Source organism: Candoia aspera, chromosome 1 (genome assembly GCF_035149785.1).
Source record: "Candoia aspera isolate rCanAsp1 chromosome 1, rCanAsp1.hap2, whole genome shotgun sequence".
Lineage (NCBI taxonomy): Eukaryota > Metazoa > Chordata > Lepidosauria > Squamata > Boidae > Candoia > Candoia aspera.
In genome coordinates, this window is record NC_086153.1 from 234,092,229 (window position 1) to 234,111,237 (window position 19,009).

The following is a 19,009-nucleotide window of genomic DNA, read 5'->3' on the forward strand; positions in this document are numbered from 1 at the left end:
GGCCAGAACCATTCTACTAAACGAACCCTTGCCAAGGCAGGAACAGCGACCCCGAGGCAGCTAGCCGAGTGGATCATTCGCGTCATGCCTGCTCTGGCCAGCAGAGAGCAGGAGCCGTGGAGGGGGGAGGAGGAGGAGGAGGAGGAAAAGAAGGAGGAGAAGGCGGAGAAAAAGAGGCGAGGGGGGCGTGAGGGGAGAGGCTGGGGCGTCCGCAGAGCCGAAGTGGAGTGCCAAGCGGCGTGCGGGGAGGCTGCCGTGGAGCGCCGGCTGGGGGAGCCTGGGCGCCAATCTCCCCGGGGGAAAGCGCGCTCGCTTCTGCTCGGGCTTCGGAGGCGCGCCCTAACTCGGGTCTCTCGGGGCCAGAGTCCGGGGAGCGTAGTCCGAAGTCCCAGGGCGAAAGGGCTACGGGGCGCGCGCCGCCGGTGTTGCGCGCTCGAGGCGCCCTGGCCGGGGGGATGCCCCTGTGCGGGCTCGGCGACTAGCCCGGCCGCTCGGTGCATGGCCCAGCTATGGAGGTGGTGGACGAAACAGAGGCTCTGCAGCGCTTCTTCGAAGGTAGGCGAGCGCGAAACCCGGGCGCGGTGTGCGGGGCAGGGAGAAGGGCGAAGCAAGCCGGGTTTCTTCTCGCCGTTCGGCGCCCGCAACTCCGCTACTTCTTGAATTGGGGGTTAGCGGAGCGTGAGGACGGCGGCGGCTGCGGCGGCGGCGCCTGGGGAAACACGTGTCGTGTCGTGTCGTGCACGCAGGTGTGTGGTGGGAAAGGTGGAAATTGTTGGGTTCACGTGAAGGAAGCTGCGAGAAGGGGTTTTAGAATGACATTCGTTTCGGACGCCGCGCGTTGAAGCAGCACCAGCACAGCCTCGCTGCTGACTTCCCACGGTGGATCTCAGAAAGGGAGCCCAGACACTACCGCAAACTCCGCCTCGCAAGTGGCTTTTAACGACTCTCTTCCCGCTCCCGCTCCCCCGTTCGCATCCTGAAGTTGCACGCATCAGTTCTTTATTTACTTTCCTCTGCCATTCCAAGCTCACCTTGCGTTACAGTATGGTAATAGTCACGTGTTACAGGCGATCCTGAGCTCGCTTGCTGATCTGGTTAATGCTTGGTTCCGTGTCCAGACTGCAGAAGAAATCGTTGAGGGCCACGGCTGAACTAAGATATGAGTTAGACATGTATAAAAATACTGAAAAAAACCGTTTCCAAAACTCACTGGCAAAGGAAATCAGTAATAAACTACAGAGCTGAGTCAAAAGTGGTTGTGTCAAGGCCATTTGCCTTCCACCATCTTTCTCCAAATTTCTAGAATCCTTCATTATGTCTTTCTGATTACATCTAATTGTTAATATTGGTTAGAGAGCCCATGCTGACTGACATCCTGAATGCACTCAGACAATGCGAAGTTACCTTTTACCTTTTCCTGTAATACATAACCAGTGGCAGAAATCCCTTTTGCAGCAGACTGATCCTATATTCTAAAGTCCCACACTCATTCTCAGGTGAGTCTCAGGTCATTCGTCACATGTCAACGTTATCCAGTCCTTGTTAGGCTTTGAGGAGTCCCCTAATCTTTGGCAAAAGATTATATACTAATGAGGATTCCTTTCCTGTCCGCTGTGTGTCTTATTCAACATGCCAAAGGCCTGTATGCGGTTTTTCCTACATGGTTTCCATTTTGCTACCATGATATCATAATATCCTGTGATGGATATTATCTTTTATTGTAGAACTCTTAATTCTGTGGAACCCTGATACCCAGAAAATTCCAGGGATTTGACCCTTTCTTCACAGCACATTCTACCTGTTGCATTGCGGCAAACCTCTGGTTGCCACAGATCGCAAATGGAGCTTGCAGCCATTCTGACTCTCTGAGGGACACAAAAGAAACACTGTATATCTGCTTCATTCACATTTTATGCAGGTCTGAGGAGTGGACATTTTAAAATGTTAATTATTGGAGCAAAAATAATGAGTCTTGAGCACCTTCAGTACTAATGCCATTCATTATGGCATAAGAATATTAGTTTTTCTGATGTTTTAATTAATTTCTTCATCTTTAAAAAGCCGTACATCTTTAGTTTTCACCTTCTGAAAAATATTGTGTGTACTTACTCTTAAGGAAGCCAAATTATGTGTCACTTGAGTGCTCAATATTTAGATTACCTGACATATGGTAATTTGGTTTTATTTTAGTGTAGCTGCAGGAATCTCCTTAATACTTTTGGGACAGTAAAGTCAGAATAGGGGAGTCTGACTCTTGTACTGTTGTCCTATTGAAAATGCTCCTTCCCTTACCCACAACTTGCTATTAGCCCCTGAGGAGGAACATACTATTTCACTCCTTGAGAAGCTAACAACAGCCTGCAGGATGGTGAACATCATTATGCACTTAATAACAATTTATCTTGAATTAAGACAGAGTGTCCTTGCTGAATCTTTTTTTTAGGTCTTTCTCCCTTTGACTTATTTTTCTTCTGTGATTCAAGATTTACTTTGCTGTAGTTCCTATCTTTACTTATAAACCATTTTTTTCTTTATAGTTCCCAAATTCTTATGTGATTCTGTTTTTCTTTTTTTGTAACATTTAATGCTTCTACGCACCATCTTTTTTTAGTAGCACTTTTGTATTTGTGGGTTTGGGGAAAAAATGTCTTATTTCACTCATCCTGATTCCACTTCAGATATATTGAAAACTTACACTTCAGATCAAGCCACTTTTACTGATCAATAAACTAGCAAGGTGTGTGGGGAAGGCATCCCAAAGTGGCATCCTGTATGAATAATTATTAAGTCATATCCTGCAAACTAAAGTTGTGGACTGGCTGTATGGAAGAGTGACTTGAAGGTCAGCGTAATGCATTGATCAATTCCAGGATTTGATAATATTTTACACTCTTCCTTAATACTTCTTTTCTTGTTAACTTCCTCATGTAGTGATGATGTGGCAAATGGGCTAGACTAAAGCTGTTCATAGAAATGGTAATGAACAGAAAAAGAATTGTTTGCAGACCAAACAAAATACATCTAGTATCTTTCAACTTATGGTCTTTTTATACACATATAACAAGTTAGCATGACTTGAACATAGGTGGCAAACAATTACAACTAAATAAGTAATCTATCTATTAGCTAAGAATATAACATAGTAATTAAAAGAATTGGAAGACACCACTTCAGTCCATCAAATCCAACTCCCCGCTCTCTAAATCAAATCTTTGGAGATCTCTCATTCAAAGCTTAGGTTGCCACAGATTCACGGGGTGGCCGTTCCTGTGCTGGTATTCAACCTAAGTCCTGCCTCCCATCAACAACACACTATTGGTATGCCTTACAAGCACCATCGTTATTCAGTCAGTCAGTCAGTCAGTCAGTCCCTGCCCATCTCCTCCCATCAGGGGACTCTGGGCGGTTAAAATTGCTTAAATGATAGTTTAATATGAACTGTTTTGAGCCTTAAATTTTGATTTATAAATGCAAAGTATTTTTATGTAAGGACGGATCAAACTCAAATGGAAAGAAGTTAAGCAGAAGTCATAGTCTCCATTTTATAGAAAACTTGCATACAGCAGCACTCATGCTTGTGTGGTGCAGAATTGCTTCAAAGTATCCCCGGTCATCACAGATTTAAAGGAAGCATCGTGCTCTCCTCTTCTGCTTTATCTCATTGCTCGAAATGCTTTAACATATAAGGGATGACAAGTTCTCTAACTAATCCCCAAGTAACTTTATTAAAGTGGTGGTTTTATAGCTATTCAGAGCCTCTTGTTGGTTCACAGTAGGGAGTAAAATTCCCAGTTTCCTCACTTCTCAAGTGCATCCTTCCTAATGTCACATCTTCCCCACTTCTGTTTTTAAATGGTTTACTCTAGAGGTGACAATGACTGATTTTGAAGGGAGAAAGCTGGCAGTTTATTCTTAAAGAAGCAGAATTCAAAATGGTGCACTGATGTTGAACATCAGGTATAAGGTTTTTTTTTTTCTTGAAATGCAAAAGTAAATGTTTAATACCACATTTTGGCAGTCTTGTAGCTGTCCCACTGTTCTCAGTGTAAATGTGTACTTGTTTATTTGGAAGTCTAAGTCTTTTCAGTTCCTCAGGGTTTATTCTGAGTATTTGACTGCAGTCTTAGTTTTTGGATTAGTTCTTTTGGCTCACTTGTTACCACATGTATGCTTGATGGAGTCTTTGCAATTATATCTTCTAAGAAAATATCTGAGTTTTGTCCAAAGCTATTAAACTGTATAGTGTGAAAATGAAATAGTTGTTGTTTGTTACTTTTATAACAGGGTTATGAGAAGTAGGATGTATTTAGCTCCTGCAAGTCACTGAGTTGTATTATTTTTCCTTTTCAGTATACAAATTCTAGATAGATTTGATGAACAAGATATATTCTGTTTGGTTCTCATGTATTGTATTTTTCGTTTGAATATTATTCTTTTAGATGAGAGTGGAAGGAAATATTTACTAAAAAGACACATGGTGCAGGAATTGCTGATATGCATTATTACTTCATTTCCTTGTATTCTTCTCTTCCTTGTCTTCGTTTCTTTTTGTGGGATGTTCAGATTGTTTTTAAAATAAACAATAATACTTATACATTATTCTATTTTGGATCATTAGGGTGCCCTTGAGTAAAACCTGATGTTGAAATTAATAATCTGCCACAGATAAATATCTACTGTTTGTAAAACAAAATTGCTTCTATATGTGATATTTAAATTGGGTTTTGGTTTCTTATGCCTGTATTGGAAATATAAAACATACATTGGCTATAACAAGCACTTGATAGGGCTAGCTTCTCATTAGCTTTTGATCTGCTATGTACAAATGTACATGATCAAAGTCCAGATTGAGGTGAATTGTGAAATTATTCTGAATTAATTTGGAAGAAAAATATGCACAAATGACAAATCACAACTAAAATCCGGCTTTAAAATACTCCTGTTGAATGACACAGTTCAGTTATAATGACTTACTGTATATACTCACAGCTAAGCCAAAAATTTTAGGTTCCAAAATGCACCCCCAAAATTTGGTTGCAGACCAGAGCTCAGATTTTTTAAAACCCATCATGGCCTTAAATTTTTGTGGTTTTATAAATTATGATGTAATTGTTTGGAGTTTCCCACCTGTCACTATGGTTAAAAATTCTAAGATGGGCTTATCTGCGATTAGTTATGGTAGTATAAGAATTGCCCTTCAAGATTGGACAATGTGGCGCTTGCCCATCAGATTCTCGTCTTCCCAAACTTATCCAAGTCCAAATGGTGAAAAATTTATCAGTAGGTCCCCTTTATCTACTTTACCCTCTTTTATCTACTATTTGAGTTTACTCAGTCCTAATGTCTTTCCATTTAGAGAGACCATGAGCTGCCTTGCAAATTCATACATTCCTCCCACTCTTCTTTCAATGATCAGACTGACATATTTAAGGCTATTGAGGAAGCACTCTGGGATCTGTTAATTGGTGATTTGCTGTAGATCTCATCATCTTGAGTAATCCTTAGTGAATTTAAGTTTGCGAGGACAGTTTTCAGCTTCAATTAGAATCTGGAATGAATATTTGGTTTACTGAGATTTTTGACCACCTTTTTAAAGAAATTGGGATCACAAACAGGAAAGTAACTACAATCATTTAAGCAAACAAAATTAACTGTGTTTTCTCCAACATGCGGAGCAGACAAAGGTATATAAATATGTCTATCTCCTTAGTAAGATACAGATTGATTTATTCTCTCTCTTCTTCTCCATTCTACCTTGTGAGGCTTTCCCTTGTTGGAAGGATTTAAACAGAGGCTAGATATTATTTTCCTAAAATGGTAGTAATTTTATTCTATATTGTAGATTACTCATCAAGGAGGGGTTAGGCTAGGTAACCTACACAGATCTTCCCAGTTCTGTGATTTTAAGTAGATAAACTACTAATCGACTGTCCAAAGATAGTTATATCCATCCCCTGGCAGTGCAGGTGAATGCAATATTTTCCTTTATTTATTATTTATTTGGCTTTTAAACAATATGGAACAAGTCCTGTTCTCCACATCCTGGCAAGTGAGTCATCCCTCAGTGATTGTAAGCTACTTGAAAAGTTGATTTCCCCCCTACAACTTCTAATTATCTCCAGCATTTATAATGAGGGAATTGCATTGTATGGAATGATGTATTCTTCCATGCTGCAGAAATAACTAATTATGAAAGTTGTTTCCATCATTACCAACAGGGCTCAGTGATGATACTGAAATGAGGAGGACAGAACGTACGCAAAAGAGGTCCCAATCTGTTTGTTGAGAACCTGAGGAAGACAATAAGCTAATGGCTGAAGTAGCTTCTATTTTATCACTTCATGATTTTGGAGAACCTTAGCATTATAGTAGATTCCTGAGCTTTCTCTCAATTCTTGCTTATAAGTTATTTTATAGGTTTCATCTTCATTGCTACTCTGGGTGACAAACTTTCAAGACCAACCATAGGCTGTGTACAGAAAAGAGTCTGGTGATTTCAAACAAATTGCACATTAACATGCTTCTCATTTTTTTTTTTTTTAAGAAAATTTAGTTTCATTATGAATAGTGAATTCCTCATGTTACAATATGCAGAAATAATTTCAGGTATTCAATCAGTTCACAGTAAGTTGTGTTTTTTGTACGACAGATTCTCATCTAAGCAGATCTTCATTCTATGCTATTTAATTTTAAGCATATTTCCTTTATATCCATGTACCCTTTGAAAAGTAGTGATCGACATTTGTGGTATATATTATGGGCAACAAAAGATTTAGATGGAAGTACAAAAAGAGATCTAGTTCTTTGAGAGTTAAATGGAAAAGTCTAATTCTTAGCTGTACAAGTACTGTATGTGGAAGTTTAGAAATGGGATGGGCAACATGCAGCCCACTAAATATTGTTGAACTTCGGTTCTCATAGTAAGAGATAACAGACATTGCTGGTGAACAACATCTGGAAGATAACACTTGCTCAACCATTCTAATTCTGTTATTCTTGATTTAAAGAAATGAATGGACTTTCAAACTTAAAAACTATTTGCAACATGAGGTTTATTATCACTTACGTCTTTCTCCCCCTCCTTCAAAGTGACGATATTCAAAGAGAACGGAGTTCCTGTGTGCTGTTGAAAAGCTACTATCACGAAGTTTGGTAGACAAAATGTGGTAAAGTTTTCAATTAGTTTTCCAGATGCTGCAGCTACTGAATATTTTCAGTACTGAATATGTTCAGCCCTAAAGGCTGCAAGTTCCCTAGACAAGCTCAGCTTCACATCTGGGATCTGCCTCATTTATGAAAGACAAGTGCTCTACCACTTCTACTGTTGTTGCACTACTTTTTAATTTCTTTTTGTTACAGCAGAACTTGAATTTAATATACTCTTGATGTGCTATTCTTACTGAATTGTTGCTAGAAATAATATTTGTAACATTCTCTAAGGACAATGAATAGTGAACACAACATGTCATAAAATTTAGAATAAATAGTTCTGTCCTTTCTGATATAACGGAGGCAAGGATATCACAGTTAAGCCTGCTATACTGTAGCACATTCTCTTCCTCACTCATTGCAAGTGAGCAGTGATTTGTTCCCAGCATGAATGGCAAGACAAGATGAAAATGGGGGATTTGTTGACAGAAATATGGAAGCCAAGAAATTGCGGGATCAGTAAATAGAACAGGCTGACGTGGAGTGGAACAGCTTGTATGGCATGTGTGTTTTGCTTTTTGCTTTTCAAGTATTGAATAAAGAAGGAAAAGGTGGTGGTTTTAGATCCTCTGATCTCTAAATTTCCTATGGGAAACTGTTTGCACTTGCAATGATGTTGAAAGACTGTGCTGCCCATTGCTTCTCCATTGCAGGCTATCTAAAGTTTGGGAAGTACTTGCTGGCCAGTTGCCTAACTTCTCACAGGATAAAAAAAAAAATCAGAAAGAAAGGAATGTTTGCAAAGGTAAAAAAATGGTGTATATTAAAGCTTTCGTGAAGTAGGTAAGAATATGGTTACTTTTCCTCTGTGGTGTTTCGAGAGTGTTTACATAGAGCGTTTTTATTTTATATCAAAGAGAAGTTGGGGAGTATGAGGGGAGTGTCGGGGGAGAAGCGTCTGACCCTTGGCTAGCATTTGCTGGTAACCCTACCTTCCTCTCCATCTAACACTCACATAAGGGAAACAGTTACAACAGATCTTAGCTATTTGGGATCCCTCTCGCTCTCTTCGCTAATTTATGAGATAAGAGGTTGTTAAAGAATGTCTATCGGGAAAGACGTGCAGAGTAGCTTGAAAGGGAGAACGAATGGTGTATGGTGAGTGGGAGGGGTGGCTTGGCAACTCTCTGAAAACTTTAATAGTGATTGGTGGTGGAGGCAGACACTTTACAAAGTGAAAACAAAAGAGACAGTTGACTTTTAAAAATCTGAAGTTTATACAAGAAAAGAGTTTAGGTTAAGGTGGTCTAGCTGAGATGAAATAAACTGCTTCAGTAAAAAGATGCTGAGCCAGATTCCCAGTGGAGAGGCTGGATTCTTCAGTGGCAGGACTGCAGGATGTAAAGCAGATAAAACGCCTGGGTTGACATAAGGGGCTTTCTTGCTCAGGTGCTTTTCCATAACTTCGCTGTAGCTTCGGCCGTGAGGGTCTAGGGATCTGTGATACGGATGTACTTCAGCATGGGTAACTCCTTCTTTTGAGGGAGATGGGCGGTGACAAAGTCTGAAATATAAATAAATAAACAAACAAATAAAAAATGGGTATGTGACCAATGTGTGAAGGAGGACCACAGGCTGTGAGTTTACTGGTAGAGACAAATGAATATTTTAATAATAACAACAACAATGCATCTGGCTGGCTGTGCGATCAACCATAATAAGCCAGCTTACTATCTGGTTTTAGTTTAGCAATCATACCATTTGCTGGGTTTGAGGAATTAATTTCCCTAGTATCTCAGGAGAGCTTTCATTTGATGTTTTGATTATGGTATGCTATCACCCTGTTCCGTTCATGGAATTTTACCCAAGGTTGGGTATGTGTGGGGGAGAGATTGCAGATGCCGTCATCTAACCCACGTTTCCGCACTGCTGTTTTCATCTCTCTCTCTCCCTTTCTTTTTTAATCACAGATAATCTATTGAGATATAATATATCCATTATCCTTGATAGCGCTAGAAGCCCTCCTTTGGAAATACTCTAGGCCTAGAGTTATAAATCCATTTACAGGCTTGAAAGACCATTGGAAACAATAGCTTTATATGTTCATTCTGCTAAAATAATATCATTGGAACCATTCTTATTTGGCTTTGTCATGGAAGCGTCAAATGACAAGCCTCAGTGGGGTGAAGGAAATGGTTCTTGAATCTCATTTCATCCTGATCAAATTTGAAACAAAGATGTACATAGATTCTGCACTGGAGACATCTTTCCCAATTCAGAATTTTGGCTGAGTTTGAAGGCTTATATTCTGGCTGTGATATTGTTTACATTGTTGAAAGGCTATGCATGTATTTTGAGATTTACTTAAGCAAACGGGTTAGAATTTCTTATGCATGTGATTTTCATTTTCCTCCAGGAGATGCCCACTGATTAGGATGTCAGTGTGTATCTTTGAGGGTGAGGCTCTGGGAGGCAGATCTGGTTAAATATAATATGGAGGAAGAATCACACCAAACTAGCAAAGAACCCCACCCAGCTTCTTTGTTTCATAATTGCTTTGAGGAATATATCTGCTTTCTTTAAAGTGATTTTGGGAAAGGGTTTGGCAAGGTGCTAAGGGGGACACTAAGGCAGTGGTTTAGTAACTTTTCAAGTCAGTCATTTGTATCAATCACATGTATCTTAAAATAAGGACCAGAATGATTAACTGCTTGGGAAGTGCATCAACTGCTAATAATAGCTAACTCTGGGATTTGACAAGGAGACAAATTATAACTCTTTGGGGAATGAAGGTGAGGTGTGGGATTTCTGCAGGTAATGCAAAATGCATCTTTTTTAGGGTTCCCAATTCTAAAACAGACTGGATATGGGTGCATTGCCAGTATCTCTGCTTAACAGCTCAGGTGTCTTTAAATGAGTGCTGAAACAACATTGCTTTAGAAGTTTCATTATCTGCCCTCCAATCTCTCGATCTTGCTATATTTTATGGACTGCATCTTGGATTCTGACCCCTCACTACCAGCTGTGACCACACCTTGCATTGCAAACAGCTTTTTGGCTTCTAACTCCCTTGTGAACAATTCTGATCTTTTTGCATCATGGACCAGTGCTCACTATTCTGCAACCTAGGTAGTTAATTTTGATGGTCAATGCTGGAAGGCTGTTAATACATATTGCCTTTCACTCTTGTTGCCTGTGACCACAGTTTACTTATGTCTCATTTCCTCAGGACCTGTCCTTAGTTCAACGAAATCATCTTATTTCTACCATTGGCATTCAGTATTGAACCAGTCACTGGTCACTTGCATAGTTATAATTCGTTGCTTGTTTTGCTTGTCTGACCTGATTTCACTATTGGAAATCTGTCTTATCCATTTCCACTGACACCAGCGGTATGAATCAATGAAGGATCGTTTGTAAGTTTACGTACTACAGAAGATTGTTTGATGTTAAAAAATGGCACAGAGCATCCCATTTCTGTGCAACAGTGTCAGATTCCTTTTGGTTAAATGCTTCTCTCAGTCTCAAGGCCATTAATTCTTCATTTAGGAGGAATGTACTATTTCGGAGCAGATGGTTTCACAGTTCGTTTCTGTGGTACCCTGTTGACAGATCCCATCTTCGTTTGACCTTAGAGAGGAGAAATCCTCACCTTTAGTCTGGCCATACAATTTGTTCCTCATGCACACATTTTTAGGGGTGAGATTACAAGCCACAGCAGCATGTTGGCTGAGCTCTGGGCATTTTTTTTACTTTATTTACTTCCACTGATACTTCTCAGTGGGTTCAAAACTCCTCCTCAGATCTAGCAGCTTAGTATGTGGGGGAAAGGAGAGGGAGAACAATCAGAAAGGGTTGCAGAGGCTGTAACTAGTGTTTATTGAACTTTTACTGAAATGCCCCAAGAAGTTTTGGGGGGGATTTAGGTCTCTACTGTGAGACTTAAGTGGCATATGAAATGGCCTCTTATTTTTAGTCCCGGCTGGTGATTTATCAGTAAGTTAAGGAGCTTCCTGCGAAATCCTTTGTTTAGTATGGGAATTCCGTGGCAGAAGGGTCTCGTGGAGCCTGGTACAGTACAAGCACATGACTGGCTCCTCTCAATAATCCCTTTGCAATCCAAATCCCAGTATGTGCCTAATCAGAGGGGGATGCTGTCGAGAGGTGGCAGTCTCCCTCCCTGACAGTCTTCCTCCTTGCCTCTTGAATAAGAAATAGAAAATCTTAGAGGCAGTGATGACTGCGTGCAGATCAGGCCAGACAAGCAAAACAACCTCAGGTGATGCCTAAACAGGATATCAGTTTGTGGTTGGTGTGACCTTGGAGGTTGCTACCCTCAAGATGCATTGGGTCCGAACAGGTAAGTGGAAGCAGCATGGAGCACTTCTCTGGTGGAGCAGCAAGGCTGATGATGGTCTGGTTATATTTCAGTTCTGGTGACTTGCTGGTGAATTGGTATGTGGGAGAGAGGAGGAGATAGCTGAGTACTTCCCTGCAGCACTTGAGTTCTCAGAAGACTAGAGAAAAGAGCGGTTGTTTTAATAGGAGGTGAGGGAATGGGCCTTCAAAGCCAAAGCTGCAGGGTGGTATATATTCGCAAGTGGTACATGTTTGATTTAGAAGGATTGCAAGCTATTCTTGGTATTGGTTGCATGGAACTATTAATTACAAAAATATACAATTGCCTGGGGAGGGGCCTTGAATACATTCTTGATTCTGAATTAGATCTTTCCCTCTCTGTCTACTCATGACTGTGAGTTTCTGATGATCAGTTCCCTCTAATTTCCTCAGTGTGATTCAGTGGGCAAATCCCAGAAGGTGCTTATTCTTTATTTCTCAAGCTTCCTGCCACAAGGGAATCATTCCTGCATCAATGTTCCCATCCCTACTCAATTCAGAGGAATGCAATATCACACATTGAGTTCACATGGGACACTATCCAAGTCAATTGATCTCAGGGTTGTAATTCATTAATTGTGACTTCTCCCCAGAAACACTTCGTTTTTGTAAACAATGATTGATAATTGTCTACGAATAATGCATTTAATTTTATTTAATTTTTCACATATCCTTTCCTTTATCCACGGCACTTAGCATGGCATACGTGATTCTCTCCCCATCTTCATAGCAATGTAGAAAAGTAGACTGAGATTGCCTAGCAGCATCCAGTGAACTTCACTGAGGAGTGGGGATTTGAACTTAGGTTTACTGAGTCTTGATCTGTTACTCTTAAATGTCCCTAGACCCTAATGCTTTGGTCTTAACTGTGAGAATCTTCTGATAAGGTTTGGAGGAATTCTAGGCCTCTCTAGAATGGCATGTGGATCCTCTAAGGTTAGGTGTCTAAATCATCTCATCACAAACAGAATTTGCTCAAGTAAATGTCCTGCTGCCAAAATATTGGTTAGAAACAAATCATGGCTATGTTTGGCCCTCATGACTAATTTTTGTATCTACTTTTGAGACAAGGTGAATATGACCAATTCATGTGAGCACTGTAGCAGCCAATGGAAAAATGGAACATGGGAGACATAAAATAGAGAGCTCCTAATACAAGATACTGTGGATGCCTCATCTAGCTTAGTGTTGTTTACAGTGACTGACCACTTTCTGGGGTTTTAGATAAGAACCTTTCTTGACCCTCCCTAGATTGTTGTGAGGATAAAATAAGGACTTCTTGAGCTCCTTAAAAATAGGTGGGATATAAATGGAAGCAAGGAGTGCCTGGGATTGAATCCAACTCCTATATGTATGGCACTTACATTACAATATTCTATCTAGCTGTGTCCCTGTTCGTAGAACAGGAAAAAAGGAAAACTTGTGGCTCAGTGGGAGACCATAGGCATTTGCAACACCTGGGACAGCTTGCTGCTGAAATTTGGTGGTAGCGTAATGTGATTTTGAGCAATGTGAATTTTTGCTTAAGTTGGGGATTTCAAGCAATTTTAAGGATGGGGATGGGAGCACACCGCTCCCATTTTTTTCAGGCAAAAAAAATCCCACTCCTACCTTTAAAACCTCTGAAATCTAGCAAAAAAATGAATGGTACCATGCCCATTTCAGTGATGTTACCTTACCATCAGAAGGATTTCTCTAATCTGGTGGCAGGTTGGAAGATTAAGTTGCTGCTTTTGATCCAAAAACGATGCTCATTTGTGTTGCATTATCCAAGAAGCAGCTGCTTGTGTAGTTGTTTTTATTTCTGTTATGCTGTTGCAATGCTCCATAACTCATGGACAAAACTACTAAAACTGTAATGCTGCTGCACACTTGAATCTTTCCTTGACTTGTTCAGTGGATGCAGTCTTAGATTGCTAGGAGCCTAGCTTAACACTTCATTCTCACAGTCCTCTGGACACGAACTGGCCATACAAAGTTATCAGTGCTGAACTTCTGCTTGATGGGCACAGCTGGCCAGCTGAAAAAACAATTCCACTCCCTCCCCTTTTATTATAACAGATACAAATAATTAATCTGGAACTGTGTGTTCCAGTTGGATGACAAATGCTGATTCTTTTGAGGAGCAAGAGTGAAATAACTGATTCACAACTGGTGTGTGTTTGTTTTAATATTGGTGTTCTGTGACCATAAGCACTTGGCTTTTAAATAATTGATGTCAGATATATGTTGGGTATCTGTCCTTTTCATGGCAGTTCCCTTTGTCTCTGACATATTCTGTGTACCAGCAGCTCAGACCAAGGTGGACTATGGAAGATGAGTAACGTGAAAAGTCTCTTTGGGATGTCCTCCTAAGATTTGGATTTTTTAAAAAGCCTACACAGTTTTTATTTGTTCAATGTAAAAACATATAGCAAAACACCAATGATTCCTAAGTTACATTACAAGATCTATTTTTTTTTAATCCATTCACTTGTATCTAATTCTTGGAGACTGCCTGGACCAGTCCCTGCAGTTTTCTTGGCAAGGTTTTTCAGAAGTGGTTTGCCATTGCCTGCTTCCTATGGCTGAGAGAGAGAGTGAGGGGCCCCAGGTCACCCAGCAGGCTTTGTGCCTAAGGCGGGACTAGAACTCACGGTCACCCGGTTTCTAGCCTGATGCCATAACTGCTACACCAAACTGACTCTCACAAGCTATGTAGGGACTGCCTTTTACCATTAAGCTTCTTTATGCCTTCCTGCAGCATTCTTCGTGTGTCTGTGGGTACACGTGGGTACTTTCTGGGGATCCCTGCTTCACTTTGCTGTGAAATTAATAGAAATTGAAGCCTGGCACATGTGAAGAGTCCCAGGTTGAGGAAGGCTATCAGAGATAGCACAATCACCGTAACTGCAGTAGGCTGAAGCATGCATAGATAGACTTGCTCTGGTAGTGTTAGCATCACCAGCCAATTCAGAAGTCAGTTATAAAATAGCGTTTATCTTAAAAAACAAAGCAACAACTAAAACCTAACACTGCTACACTATATAGGAAAGTTGCCCGCAGGGACACATATTGGTCGATCTTGATTAGTAGCAACTTAGAGCATCATGACCTTGGATGGGAAACTTCCCTAGTTCTTTCTGAAGATTTAATTTAATTTATTAGATTTGTTAGGGATACCCACTTGGAACCTTTGCTGTGCAAATCAACTGCCTTGACATGCACACTTGTGACTTCTCCCTGAGCAATCCAGATTAATTGGCTCAAAAAGTTGAATTTCTGTAACTTATTTTAACAGTGTGGATTAAGTATGTTCATATACACAGTCATTTTGCACAAATAAGCTTTTAGTAATCATGCAGCGAATCTGGATCCTTTCATGTCCATTAAAGAAGAGGGCATCCCAGTTTTTCCCTGACTTTCTGTAGTTTAATAAGAACAGAAATGAAAGGCTGCTTTGAGGAACTGTTAAACCAAGCACAGTGTGCAGCCATAATGCTTTCTTTACATTATTTGATACGCTGGAAATGATTGAATCCTGCACAACAGACATTCCTGTATACCTTCATGTATGACTGCATCGCAAGTCTATCTGAGTGCACATTCCTTGGGAAGCTATGTGCAACACTCCTTCGTAGTCGTCCTTTGAGCAATGAGATTGATAATAACAGAAAGACTGTATTTTGGGCTGCTTGTAGATCACCCTGGTAAGGTTTTGTAAAGCATGATAGCTCTAGGTACGGATGAAGAATTACACTCTTAAGATTCCTCTTCCTCAGCAGAGATTCCACAGAGAATATTAAAAGCAGTCATTGTGTTCCCTCCCTTCTGAACAGCATCCATGCTATGAGCAATTATTGACCAGTGTATCCCAACGCCCTAAGCATCACACCCTTCATTCCTCCTTCCCTTTTTAATAAATGTCAGCTTTATTGGAAAGTGTCACTGCTTTTTTTTTTCTTGGTACCTGGAAGGATTCTTGTGAGCCTGTGCTGTTAAAAGCATTCTGGGTAAATTGTTGCTTCCTTACAAAGATGATGTGGATTGGCTGGGTCCTTGCCCTTGGACTTTGTGCTCTCTTTGATAAGAACCCCAATGAGCTAAATGAAGCTGAGGAATTATTAACTTGGTGTGTATGTGCCAGAGAACAGGGGAGAAAGGAGTGGCTCTCCTGAGACAAAAATAGTATCCTAATGTCACACTAATATGCTGTTACTTGTAACTGTATGTGGTGTCATCACCTCTCCCTCCTCTGGTGAAATTTCCCATCTTGTTCTCCAATGCTTTGCCTCCCTTTTCCTCAGCTTTGGGAGAATGTTGTGCGGATCCTGTGACGTGATTGCTGCACGAGATAAGGAGGTGAAAGCCACAGGAGAACTGCAGGTGCTAGGAAAGAAATGTGCTTTTCACCCCTACTCTCCATGTCTTGGGTAGCATTATGCCTGTGGCTGCTTATCACTCATGTGCTGAATTTCTTAGTTGCTTGGGCCCGAACTAGCCAGAGAGCCTTGTTCACATATAACCATAACCAGTCATGGAAGGGTTTTATATGCCACACCAAGCAAAACAAGCAACCTGTGTTGTGAGTTATATATAAGCCAAGCAGTCTTAATCAACTTTCTGCAGTTTTCTTACCATACTGCCATCTAGCTAATGTCAGCTGCCATTGTGTCCCATTCACCTATTTACTTCTCAAAGGACAGGAATCTCACTTAGATCAAGAACACCTTTGTTCTTTTCCTGAAGCATTTTCCTGGTCCTGCTAGTACCTTGTCCTTTGGATGGGGGCAAGCCTGCCTTATACTCTAAACCCACTTTACATAGGAATTTACTGCAGCTTAAACAGGGACAGCTTTAAAGCTGATCTGCTTTCTTTAATTTGCCAAATTAGAAGGGAATCCAGTCCAGATTGGCCTATGGGTTTTTTTGTTTAAATGTCCATGATTCTTAACTGGGAGAACATTCTCCATGTCTGCAGCTACCTGGAATGGGCAGAGGCAGCTGAGGAAAGATAAGCAAAGGCAATGGCGTATATGGGCAGACTAGCTTGGCCCACACATCATAGTTGAATGCAGAGTCGTTAAATCTCTGTGCTCCCGTTCTTTTGTGCTATATATTAACTACGTCAACTTTGTCTTGTCTTTACAGCAGTGAATCCAGGTTTATGCAAATGGAACTGACATGGCATATATGCTAATTCCTAGTTTATATTAATATTAGTATATATTTCTAAACACACACACACACATAAAGATGTAGTGTAAATACGTGTAAGTCAGGTACTGGCTTAGCTTCCTGGGAGCAGTGATCTGCAGTAAAATCCTAGTTATAAACAAGATTGTGGACCATTCATTCCTTTGTACTAATGAATTATCCTAAATTACAGGTGATACGGAGCCTTTATATCAAACACCATCCAGCGTGTTTCCAGAAGAACTAGGAAGTGTGTTTTTATGAGCAAGTGATACCCTGTCTTGTAGAATTGTAACATGAAGCCTCCTCATATTGGCTGCTTATCTCACTGAACTTTGTCTGATACAGAGTCAGTGTCATGGCTTAAAATGGCAGGAGAAAATTCTTCAGTGAGGAACTTGGAGTCTTTGTGTTGGTAGCTCTAAAATACAAGTTCTGAATGAGTGGACACCTTTTGTTTTGCTGCTCTTGAGGTACTATGTATGGCAAGCATTAAAAAAGACATTTGTTTGGTGCCACATACTGTACAGTTTTTAAAAAGCCTAATCAAAACAAATCCAATGATCACATTTGTCGTCATTTTTTCTTCCATTTCCGATGTGGGGAGGGGCCATTACATTGAATATCAGGGCTTATGAAGGTAAATAGATTGATGAGGTAATAGGAAGATCACAGAGGAGGGAGAGGACTGAGTGCTGCTTGTCTGGCTGTCTCCGATCTTCTTAATGCTGATTTAATATTTAGAGCAGCACAAGAGTTGGTCTAGATCAGTGTTTCTCAACCTCGGCAACTTGAAGATGTGTGGACTTCCAGAATTCCCCAGCCAGCATTCTCCCAGATTTCTGGGAGTTGCAGTCCACTCATCTTAAAGTTGCCAAGATTGAAAAATACTGGTCTAAATGGGTTTGGTTCCACTGCACACGATGTGGGATGTTCCTTCTCAAAAAAGGGCAAAGGCTGAGAATACGCCTCCTTCCTGATTTCCAGTGGCAAGTCTCTTACTGGCAGCCTGTTTGGGAACATTGGAGGGGTTCAAAGATAGGTCGCTGTACCAATCAATTTCATAAAGGAATGCATGGTGGAGGGAGAGGAGAACACTGGGTGATACTGAATAGATAATTACATAGTATAGATACTTAGAGTACTTATGGTCCTTTAAACTCATTGCAGTCAACCTCTTAATAAACACAGATATACATAATTATATGCACACTTAGTACATGCGGTTGTGATATGAACTCTTGTAATTTGTGGCAAAGCCCACACAGCTTGTTAAATGTGTTTTACACTTGTTAATACTGTGTATTTCAAAGTGTACAAAGAAATGTAATAATGTAGTGGAGCATGCTCTAATAATAAAATAATAGTTGGAAAGTGCCTGAAGGTCGTCTACAGGAGGATAGATTCCAAACCAGCAAAATCATCTTTGCTTTTCCCGCTTAAGATCCATCAACTGGAGCCAGGTACAAATGATTGTAAAGAATTATGTGTACACAGATTTGGTCTGAGTGCTGAACTGGAAATGAGTTCACAGTCCTTTGAAGCATTTGTTATGGGGAAACTCTTTGTCCAGTGGTTAAAATACTGAGAATCAAAAATCCTTGTTGGTCTATTTCAAATTACCTATCTTTGGCTTGCCTCCCAGTAGCGATCTGAAATGTGGCATCTCTGAATATAACTGCTTAGACTTTTTGTAAGCACCTAATGTCAAAGGGAGCCTGCCCAATTGGTGTGTGCTTCTGTGACACTGCTCTTATCCTGAACATGTTTCTCCTAATGGTTAGTGGAAATTGGATTCCACATTTCCCATCTTTAGAATAATAGCCCTTCAGATATTTGAAACCAACTATATCGTATCTTTTCCTAGGCAACAACTCTTTGGAAATGTTCCCAGATATCCCGAGTCATCTGGAGAAAACAATCCATATAGATTTTGTACAAAACAGATTTAGAATGTAATTCGATGTGCAGAAATAGTAATCTGGCATTTTCTCTGGTAGGTCTGGCATTAGATGATGATGCTATCCATTCAATTGTGTCTGATTCTCTATGATTCTATGGACCAGCGCTCTCCACATCAGAAATCATGGTTATATTCTCAACCACTTTGTAAAAATCAAGGGAATTTAATAATTTAATCATTTCTGTTAACTTTATAATCTATGGGCAAGTAGTCTATGCTGAAAAAATATGTTTGAATAAACTATGAAAATAACACTTTATAAATCAAGTTTAAATAGCATGAATAAAATACGAAGGTTAATCAGACTTTAAAAAATATTAAGTT

The 19,009-nt window shown here is 40.3% G+C and overlaps 1 protein-coding gene across 1 annotated transcript in view; it reads left to right on the forward strand.

The window, feature by feature from the left end:
• Window positions 1-249: 249 nt before the first annotated feature.
• MYRF (myelin regulatory factor) overlaps window positions 250-19,009 on the forward strand; it is a 121,389-nt gene continuing 102,629 nt past the window's right edge. Inside the window, exon 1 of the mRNA XM_063289202.1 lies at window positions 250-555. Coding sequence (XP_063145272.1) covers window positions 510-555 — 46 coding nt within the window. The 5' untranslated portion in view covers window positions 250-509. The remainder of the gene's footprint in view (window positions 556-19,009) is intronic.